Below are 11,186 nucleotides of genomic sequence, written 5' to 3' on the forward strand. Positions count from 1 at the left end.
GAAAGAGTACTCCAGCAGAGGAAACAACAAATACAAAGTCTCTGAGACCGGAGCATGCTTAACAAATTTAAGGAATGGTCAAGAGGCTAACATAGGCAAGCCAATGGAAAGAGAAAGAAGTTGGAGATGAAATCAAAGAATGAAGTCCTTACAGTGGAGCAGAGCCAAGATCAGGTAGGTTGATGTAGGCCATTCTAAGTTCTTTGGTTTTCACTCTAAGCATGATGAGAAGTCACTGGGAAGTTTTTAAGTGTGCAGTAATATGATCTGACTTTCAACAGATCACTCTGGGTGCTGTGCAAAGAAACAGACTTTAGAGGGTAATACTGGAAGCAGGAAGACAAGTTAAGAGGCTACTGAAATAATATAGACAAAAAATAATGTTAGTACCAGACAGGACGGGAAAAAAAGGTACTAAGAAGGGGTCAGATTCTAGATCAATTATCTTGAAGGTCCACAAGATTTGTTCATGGATTGGATTTGGGATGTGAAAGAGGGAAGGCTGACATACAAGAGGTGATGCTGAGTGATAAATATATGATACCAGAGCTCAGGGAAGGTGTGGGCCAGGTATACATACTTTGGAGTCTTTGGCATGTAGTGTTATTTAAAACACAAGACTGGATGAGATCACCTAGGAAAAGAGATCTAAAATCTAAGCCCTGGGGTATTCCACTGGTTAGGATCAGAAGGATGAGAAGGAACCAGAAAAGAATAAGAATAATGAAGTTACCACCGTGGCAGGATGGGGAAGTGAGAGAGGGAGGTGTCAAGAAAAAAGCATTCCTGTAATCCAAATGAGGAAATAAACCACTCTGACAAATACTGCCAATAGATAGAATAAAATCTTAAAAACTGACCACTGAATTAAGCATTATGAAATTTATTGGTGACCTTGACAAGAACAGATTTAAAGGTTCAAAGGAGAATAGGAGTCAGCAAATATGAACAATTCTGGAGAAATTTCCCTGTAATGACAAGCGAATATGAAATAAAATAGGCAGAAGGGGGATGTCCTATCAAAAGATAAATTTTTAATGACAGGTGGCATTACAATCAGTCTGTTTTCAGGAATGATCCAGAAAAATAGACAACTTAATTCAGGACTAAGAGGAGAGATGCTGGACTAATATTATTGGATAAACAAGAATTGCATTGATCTAGTACACAAGTAGAGGTTTTGGCCTTAGCTTGGAGCCAAATAATGCACCCATAGTAATAACACAATGCCTGAGATCATATGGAGAAAGGTTGGAACAGCGGAAAAATAGCTGTGGTAGCCATCCTCCAAGATGGCTCCAAATGAATCCTACCTCTTGGTATTCAGTCTTGTGTAGCCCTCTCCCATACTATCACAGGATTGGCCTGTAGGACTAAGCAAATACAGAACAGCTAACTTTCAAAAGTCTGCACTTCATCTTGGGTGCAAAATCTCTCTTGAATCACTCGTTCTGGGGAAAGCCAACTGCCATGACACAAGCAGCTTTGTGGAAAGACCCAGAGTGAGGAACCAAGGCCCTGTGCTAACACTGAGCTTAGACAAAGATCATCCAACAAAAGTCAAGCCTGCGGATGTAACCAAAAGTTTGACTTACAACCTGAGAGGCCCTGAGCCATAACCACTAAGCTAAACCATTCTCGGATTCCAGCCCTTCAGAAACTATGAAATAATAAACATTTATTTTAAGGTATTCTGTTATGATAATGTGTTATACATAGCAATAGATAAGTAACTATACAATGGGTCTCACTGAGCTGTATGCACAAGTTGCTAGGCATACAACTTCCCTATAAACTTGCCTACAGGCATGAAATGAATTCAGATGACATCCCCTATCCAGCCACATTCAATTACAGAAATAAATCTCTTACGGATTAAAATGATTACCTGAGGTAATCATTTTAACGGATTAAAATGATTACCTGAGGTAATCACTTTAACCAAAACTCATTTACCCTAAATGAACCACTTTAATACTTTAACTGAAATCTTATGATATGTGTATCAGCCCATTTTAGCCTCAGAACATGGTTAAAGAAATCAGCTTAACATAGCTTAAAAATCTATGGTGCGCCTACCTTTATTTTAGGTGGAAAAAAATGTCACCACCACCCTCACTTTTTTTAAGGAAGCAGTTCAGAGGGTTCCAAAATTATCTAAATCAATGACTGGCCTGAATTTACCATACACATTCAGCTGTATATAATATACATTTGGGAAACAGTGTCTAAATAGTAGTGTTTAGCACAGGAGAGAACGAGCAAAAAATTGAAGGAAAAAAAGATACAAGCTTGGTCCTCATGACAGACTTCTCTCATCTTACCTCAGGTGTGCACTGAAACGTCTAAGAACTTTAGATAACTCCAGGCAGGAGAAGATCACATCCTTGAATCAACCAGAGAAAAAGATTAAGGTTACTTACATGTTACAGAATATTTTTTAAACCACTGCTTACTTGATATTGCCATTTGGATGTTTTTCAAGCATCCCCTTCTCATCCAGTCAAGAGAACTGAATTTCTTTTCTCAAACCTGTTCCTCCAATCTATCCTATCTCAGTAAGAAAATCACTCCATCTGGGAACTGCCCAAATCAGAAGCCTCAAAATCACTCTTGGTCATGGCTCTCAGGGGAACTTTATTAGGGCCGAGGCTGCTTTAGAGTCCAGGCAGAGATACAGTAAACGAGAAAAATAAAGCGCTGGGGTAGGGGAGAGGGACCAACAAATCAATGTTTAAATGCTTTAAAGGTCTTAAAGGGTTTAGACCAACATGTTCAGAATCGGAGTGAGGCTGGGGTTACAAAATCGGTTTCAGATTTTTAACTGTGTTAAGCTTCACAAGAGACCCCCGCGGGGGAAGTGAGAGGGGAGGGCATCAGGAGCCGGGCCTGGCCCCTTCTTCAGGATTGGGGGATGGGGTCGCCCCGTCAGGGTCGGGGAAGGAAGTCTACCTAAAAGTGGCGCCTGCTGAGGGAATGTGTGTGAGAGGGATCTTTGGACCCACGGAGGCCGCTCACCCGTGGCGACACAAGGACAGGCCGATGAGCTGTGCAAGGCCAGGCGCGGTGTCGCGACCCGAAGAGTCCCTTTTCATCTCCCCTCAAGGAACACTTGGGCCGCGCCATCCCCCGCGCTTACCGGTCCCTGTCCGCGGCGATCGCAGAGCTGCCGGCGGCGCACCAGGCCTGAGGCGGTCCACCGGCGAAGCCCGAAGCGACGACGTCTCTTCAGCCCAGGCGCCGCCGACGCCGCCGACGCCTCCACACGCGCGCCCGCTGCAACCAGTGACTGGCTGCCAGGTGAGGCGTGAGGCTGGCTGGGCTCCCGGCGCTGCGATCTGATTGGCCGCGAGGACGGTCGGGCGCATGCGCGCTCTCTGGCGCCCCTGGTGGCGACCGCTGGGGGCCCCTAGTGGCGACGGGTTGAGAGGGGTGTGGGCAGAGCAATGACTGAGTCCCTGGAAGGGTCTTGGGTGGTCAGGGTTTCACAGAAGGCCAGGGTTCAGGACCAGTGGGCAGGCTCCCAGTCCATCAGGGAATAGGCTTGCTCACCTGGAGTTCAGCTCTAATAATCCTCAAGTGTGGTCCCTTTTCCATAAAAGTACTAGCTTCCTGCTCCATGTTTAAGGAACTTAGCCATGCAGTTGAGTATCGCCGCCCATTCTCTCAAAGTTGCATCTGGGGCCAATCCAATCTAGTCTGCCGCCTAGTTTTGTACAGCTTGCAGCAAGCTAAGAATAAGCCTTACATTTTTTTTTTTTTTAATGGCCGGAAAAAACCGCAAAGAGAATATTATCTTGTGTGAAAATTATATGAAATTCAAATTTAAGTCTCCACGAATAAAGTTTTATTGGGACACAGGACATGCCCATTCCTTTAGATATTACCTATCATTGCTATCCTATTATAAAAGCAAAGTTGACTAATTGCCAGAGGTCATATTCGCAAAGCCTAAAATACTTACTATCTGGCCCTTTACAGAATTATTTTTAATTGTCCAATTCTGCCAACTCTGTCTTAGTAATCTTTTTTGGGGGGGGCGGGGGAACAGCTTTGGATTTTCTTAATCTATAATTTCATTTTCTTCTCTATTTCACTTATTTCTTCTATTCTTCATTATTTCTATTATTTTTTCATCTCTACAGGTTCTTTTGCTCCTCTTTACAACTTTAGATAAATACCTAGCTCATTTGTTTTATTTCTCTTTATGTAATGCTATAAATTTCCCTTAATTTACTCAAGTGCCAATTTAACTGTCTCGCATTTTTTGCTTTATATGTTCCTTATCATTCAGTTCCAAGTATGCCCTAATTTCCCTAGTGATTCTCTTTTTAACACAAAGGTTACATAATATGGTATTCGTTTTCCAAATCCATGAAAATTTTTGAAACTGTTCCTTTATCAATTTCTCACTTTGTTGTATTATGGTCAGACACAAAGTCTAAGTTATTGATCCTTTGCATTTGAAGATTTCTGTTTAGTGAAGTATACCATAAAAATGAAGGGGATGTAGATACGGAGAAAATATTTGCTGTGTCTGAAATGTACATATGTGATACGACCTCCTTTAGGCCTCAAAATTACTCCAATATCCTTCAGTAAGTTATTAAGTAAGCTCTGGGCTTTATTAAAATTTCACTAATTTTTCTACTAATGTCCTTTTTCTGTTCCAGATTCCTATACAGGATATCACAATGCATTTTGTGATAACATCTCCCTCGCCTACTCTGTAAAATTTCTTAAACTTTGTTTTTCATGACCTTGACGACTTTAAGAAGTCCTTAAAGGTTAGGTATTTTGCAGAACGTTTCTCAATATGAACGTGATGTTTTCTTCATGGTTACAATAGGGTTATAGGCTTTTAGAATTCTATCACAGAGGTGATGTATCCTTCTCATCACTTCTCATCAGAGATACATGCTACCGATAGTGTTTAGTATTAGTTCTCTATCTTAAAGTTATTTTCCCTTTCCATATTCTAGTCTTTGGAAGCAAGTCACTAAACCTAGCCTACACTCAAAATGGGGCATGGAGTCTCATGGAGGGGAGAGTATCTATAAGATTATTGAGAGTACACAAATTATTTGGCATTTATTTATAAGAGAGATCTGTTTCTTCTACCTTTAAATTTAATTTTAGGTAAATTAAATTAAAAATTCAGTACCTCGATTATACTAGCTACACTTCAACAGCTCAGTAGTCACATATGGCAAATTGAACAGAGCAGATATAGAACATTTCCATCATTGCAGATATGTTTGTGGACAGCACTGAGTTAGGTCATTATTTTTATAACTTTTCCTTGCAAATATATGCATTTTTTATGTTGAACAAACTCAGAACAGTCTAGAGGCTTTGTTTAAAATAAATGATGATTTATTCAAGGGTCTTAGAGTTTGCAAACTGGAAACACAGCTAGTCAAAAACCAGAAGTGTTCTAAAGAAGAAAGAAATGTTGAGAGTTATTATAGTAAAAAGTACATTTTTAAGAATAATCAGTCCTGCTCTTAGCTCTGGGATTGGACCAGGATGGTATCAGATACCAGGTGGTCTGGAAGTTGAGTTCTAGGAGATCTTGTCATGTCTGGTGGTCTGGATGATGGATGTCAGGTGGTCTGGTTATGTGAGTCCTTTGGGTGGTAATCAGAGCATTATCTGGATGTCTAGTATATGCCCAAATATTGACACATAATGAACTGATGTATATCCAAACATTGATGCAGAACTAGACAGTTCAAAAGCTTATGTTCCTAAGCAAGTTAGAACAATAATAAAATCTTTCCTCATGCCACAACCTTTATCATGTTTATAATTTTAGTAGCTTAGTTAAAGTAATTCCATTTTGTTTACTTCAAAATCTTTACTCTTTCCTCAAAACTATGAATTTCTCCTAAGAACTGCTTTAGTTCCATCCCATGCATTTCATTGTTTTCAAAATTATTTAGTTCCAAATATTTGACTTTTTCCACAGCAATTTCTTATAAGAGCTATGACTTTCTTAGAACCAGAACCAGGACTAGGGTGAGCTTAAAGCATAACATTAAAGACCTTTGTGAAAGTGGAGAGAAGAGACTTTTGCACTTAAGGGTTCTGGCTTCCCTCACCCTACTCTCAGTCTTAATTAGAATTATATTGCTTAATTTCTAAACTTTTGGTTTTTTCCTCAATTATCTTTTGGTTATTGATTAGTAGCTCAATACCTCTAGTCAGTGGGTAGCTACAAAAAAACCTTATAGCTAACATCACAATTAACAAACTATTGTACATGAATTTGAGAACAAGATAATAAAATTTACTATAACCACTTTAATTAAACAAATCATCTAGAATAGGCAAGACAATTCTGAACACCAAAGCTAGAGAACTTAAACTCCCAGATAGCTGTTAGTCAGGGTTCTCCAGAGAAACAAAACAAATAGGATATATAGAGAGCTATATGAGATTTATTATGGGAATTGGCTCACACAATTATGCAGGCTGAGAAGTCCAATGATATGCTGTTTGCAAGCTGGAGGACCAGGAAAGCCAGTGGGAGAATTCAGTTTGAATCTGAAGGCCTGAGAACCAGGGGCAGAGAGGGGATGCTGGTATAAGTCTCCGAGTCTGAAGGCCTGAAGGAGCTCTGATGTTCAAGGACAGAAGAGATAGATATTCTATCTCAAGAAAACAGAGGGAAAATTCATCCTTTCTCCTGATATTGAATGATGCCCACCCACATCGCTCATGGCTTATTTCGTTTACTGTTTATTGGCTCAAATGCTCATCTCTTCCAGAAACACCCTGCAGACACACCCCAGAATAATGTTTTACTAGCTATTCAGGCATCCCTTTGCTCAAACAAGTTGACATATAAAATTTACCATCACGTAAATTTAAGTAGACCTACAGTAATTAAAAGCTATAATAAATGTGGCACTAGTATAGAATAGAGAACTAGACCAATGGAATGGAAGAGTCCAAAAAGACATATATAGTCATCTACCTGATTCACACAAAGTTTCCACTACAATACAGTGGAAAAAGAGTAATCTTTTTAGTAAAAGTACTGATTTGAATATGCATTTGAAAAAATTAACCTTGATATCTTGATTTATCACACTATAAACAGAAAAGTAAATTTGAGATGGATCATGGACCTAAACATGAAAGAATAAATAGTAAAACTTCTAGAAGAAAATATAGGAGGAATATATGTTCTTGGTAGACAATAATTTCTTAAATAAGACAAACTATGAAGCACCAACCTTAATACCCATATGTGCACCCATGAAACCACCATCCAGGTCAAGATACAGGACATTTTCAGTGACCCAGCAGTTCTCTCTTGTACCCTCCCCAGTTGACAAACTGCCTAGATAAAAAAATAAAATAAAATAAAATAAAATAAAATAAAATAAAATAAATAAAATAAATAAAATAAAATAAAAAATAAAATAAAATAAAATAAAATAAAATAAAATAAAATAAAATAAAATAAAATAAAATAAAATAAAATAAAATAAACATAAAATAAAATAAAATAAAATAAAATATAAAATAAAATAAAATGGCAAAACTTGAATAGGCACTTAATAAAAGGATAATATTCAAAAGGCTAACAACCATATGAAAAAAAATATCAAGCATTTGCATTACTTATCAGGGAAATGCAGACGAAAACAACATGATACTAAAACTTCAAGAAAATGACACTAATGAAAAGGACTGACAGTACCAAGTGTTGTATCTCTAGCAATGAAGTTTTCAGTGTTGCTGGTGGAAATGTAAATTGTTTCTATCACTTTAAAAGTGTTTGGCAGTATCTACACTAAAAAGCTAAATCTATACAGTTCCAGGACTTCTCATCTCTATACTATGCTAGAGAAATTACTACACATATATCTGCCAAAAGACATACACAGCCTCACACAAGCTTTATTCAAAATACAAAAGAATCAACCTCAAAGTCCATCAACAGTAAAATGGGTATATTAAAATGTGCCATATTCATTCAAGGGAATTCTACCTAGCAATGAAAAAGAATGTGCTATACACAGCAAGAACACATCTCACTATGTAAAGAAAAACAAAGACAAAAATCTATTGTGCAACTCCATTTATTTAAAGTTCAAAAACAAAGACCACTTTATGGTAGCAGAGGTCAGAGAAGTGGCTACTTTGGGGAGGAGGTTGATTGGGAAGGGGCATGAGACTTCTGAGCTAGTTCTTGACAGTGGGGAGCTAAAGAATGGTTACTGTAAAACCTGACATTTGTTGACATTGCTTGCTGGCATCTACAGCTACGATGTACAGATGTCCTCACCTCCATTCTGTCTTTCAGAATTCCTGGAAGTGGGTAGAACATAATTTATAGTCCGAACTCTAGCTTCAGTGATATCTATAATACTTATTGTTCATAGTCACTCTCCTTTTACTTTTTACAGTTGACAATTGAGGGTCAGTGATGTTCACAATAATGGATGCTGCACCTCTGGATCCTGGTTGACCTGTAGTTTGAATAATAATTTCTGTTTCAGGAGACAATCCTTCCAATTGCTTTGGCTTTTTAAATGTTTGATGATTCTTGGTTTGGTGCTCCATTTTCTCCTTAAAAGTCAAAAACTGTAGCCGGCATTTGGTACACTGGAAGAATCTCTTGTTCCAGTGACTCCAACAATGATTCATGTAGGATGTTACAACTGTGCAAATTTTGAGACAAAATGGACAAAGCAAGTTCTTAGTGTTTTCATGGCACGTTCTGAAATGTGTTTCCACATCAGCAAAGGCCGACGATCTGTAATTGCAAACCTGGCACACATAGGGCATTTCCCCAGGCTTGTGATTGTCCTTCATGTGCTGTAAAAGAACCTGATCTGTTTCAAATGACAATTCACAAATTTTACAAACAGCAGAGGGCTCTTGGGAGGTGTGTACACTTTCAATGTGACACTGCAGTTGGAAGGGAGTGGGAAAATGCCGGTGGCAGTGCTGGCAGGTGGTGTGGATTTCCCAGCTGCCGCCCTTCTGTTTCTCAAGTTCCAAATGGTGCTTCACGTGGTTCATAAATTTGACATTCTTTAGAACTTTCAAGCAGCTGAGGCATTTAAAGGCTGTGTGAGTCTTCTGTTCTAGCAGCCCATCTCCTTTATGCTGTCCGTAGTAGAAGTCATGAAGTAACATGATCAGATTTCCTTTCTTGGGATCAGTCTTGTTTTGACTTGCTAGTCTCAAAGAGTCTGTTTTTCCCTGCCTTTCCAAACTATTTGCTCTATCTGGATCCATAAAATTGAAATGTTCCTTGTCATTTGCATAAGCCCGAGGAAATGATGCTCCATTCTCAACAGGGTTTAATAAAGAGGGAACATCTAGTGAGGGTGTACTCACATTCATTGGAGGAGAGACACCTAAAGGAGCCACAGCTAAAGGATGTCCCCCTAGGACCCCATCACTGAGTTTAGATCTTTTGGGATTTCTACTGTTTATATCCAAAGTGGAAAGTCTCTTTGAATCATGAGGACTTTCATCCTTGCCCCCTGTAGAAAGTACAGCTCCAAGGAGACACTGAGCCCCTGGAGAGAGCAAATCTGAGGAATTGCCAGGGACGACTTGTGTTGAGTTTGTTTTATAATCACATTTAGATGAAGGCTCAAAAATAGGACTATCTAATGCTCTCTTCCCAGAATGAGAAACTGGAGGGATGGCCCCTGCTTTCGACATAGGGGTCAAGTGATTTGTAGGCTGTAATGTGCAAGCAGTATCTTGAACCAAGCAGCCTTTATTTCTTGTCGAATATGAGTCTGGGACCACTCTATTCAAAATGTTTGAAATGACTGGTTTTGATTTGGAAATCACTCTGACAAAGAGAACTTCATCATCTTCATTTACATGTTCCACTCCAACAAATAGCAAATCAGAATTTTCATCATCCTTGTCCCTGTGGTTGGATTCTTCCACTTTCTCCAGTGGTTCTGGCCTTTGTTCTTTCTCACACAATAAGAGATCTGCCATTTCACAACTGCTTTGGCTCAAAGTGGTCCCTTCAACTTCCAGTACTTCCTTTTTGTAAATTGCTACCTAAGTGCAACCACATATCATTAGTCAGTATTTATTTCAAAAGATAAAATCATTGCCTTATTTAATCCTCCCCTGAAACACTGAGATAACTATTAATACCCTTATTTTACATGTAAGAAAAGAGGCTCAAAGCATTTAAGTGACATGATGATTCCAGATTTACCTCTTCGATGCCCCACCCCGCTCCGGTCTCCTGCAACTGCAAACTGCTCAACCTGTCCTCTTGCAGGGCCATGAACAGGGTGAGGCAAGGGAGGCATTAGAGCACAAAATTTAAGGGCAATACTTAAGGAGGCGCAGATTCAACATCTCAGAGTGCCTGTCTCCCTCATTTTTGCATCCTGGGTGTCTCGCTAGCCTCCTCCTACACACAGACATACCCTCAGGGATATCTAAGATTTCTAGGCGATCTTAAAAAAAAAAAAAAAGCAGCTAAGCTCTAGATAATCCCCTAAAAAAACAGCTCCTCCTGCAGCATTCTCTTTCTCTGTAAACCCTTCCAGTTGCTCAGTTCACAAACTCTAGAGACGTGCTCTGCCAGCCTTCCCCTCACACCCTAAAACCAATTAGCAAACCCTGTCCACTCCACCTTCTAAAGGTATCCAGAACCTGACCATTCTCTTCTACATCCACTGCCACCTCCTTGATTGAAAACACCATGTTCTCTCCCTGGATCATTGCAATGCAAAAGTTTCCATCCTTCTACCACTTCTGTCATATCTCCATCATGGCCGCTCCAATGCTCTCGTTAAAATATGAAGGAGAGCTGGCACGCACCCTTCTGCGTATAGATCGTCAATGGCTTCCCATCTCACTCAAAAATATCAATGAACATAAAATGCCCAGAAGAGGTCTACGCCATCCACCTGTGCCCACTGATCCTCGTCTGTTCTGACCCTGTCCTCCACTGCAGCCATCTTGAGCTCTGTGAGTCTGGAAGGCAGCAGACTCTACTTTCTCAGAACTTTTGTTGTTCCTCCTGTAATAGATGGTCTTTCCTCAGATACCCTCATGCCAACTCTTGGCCTGTTTCAGGTCCACAGTTTCTCAGCAAGGCTTCCCTGACCATGCTATCAAAATCACAACCTACCCCAAATCCCGTACCCTATTCTCCTCCAACACTAGTTTTCAGC

At 39.7% G+C, this 11,186-nt stretch overlaps 2 protein-coding genes across 2 annotated transcripts in view; both read right to left on the reverse strand.

Moving 5' to 3' along the window:
* Positions 1-3,368, reverse strand: part of LOC102889550 (zinc finger protein 280B) — a 10,255-nt gene extending 6,887 nt beyond the window's left edge. Inside the window, exon 1 of the mRNA XM_006907452.2 lies at positions 3,140-3,368. Within this exon, the coding sequence (XP_006907514.2) occupies positions 3,140-3,368 (229 nt within the window). The remainder of the gene's footprint in view (positions 1-3,139) is intronic.
* Positions 3,369-8,367: 4,999 nt separating this feature from the next.
* ZNF280A (zinc finger protein 280A) lies at positions 8,368-9,996 on the reverse strand. Its single transcript, XM_006907453.2, has one exon. It carries the CDS (start codon positions 9,985-9,987, stop codon positions 8,368-8,370), a length of 1,620 nt encoding a protein of 539 aa, XP_006907515.1. The 5' UTR covers positions 9,988-9,996.
* Positions 9,997-11,186: the final 1,190 nt, after the last annotated feature.

This window comes from Pteropus alecto, unplaced genomic scaffold (assembly GCF_000325575.1).
Source record: "Pteropus alecto unplaced genomic scaffold, ASM32557v1 scaffold642, whole genome shotgun sequence".
Classification (NCBI taxonomy): domain Eukaryota; kingdom Metazoa; phylum Chordata; class Mammalia; order Chiroptera; family Pteropodidae; genus Pteropus; species Pteropus alecto.

What these genes read in the sequence shown, in the direction of transcription:
- ZNF280A (XM_006907453.2), bottom strand. Translation starts at nt 9,987, where the DNA reads ATGGCAGATCTCTTATTGTGTGAGAAAGAACAAAGGCCAGAACCACTG.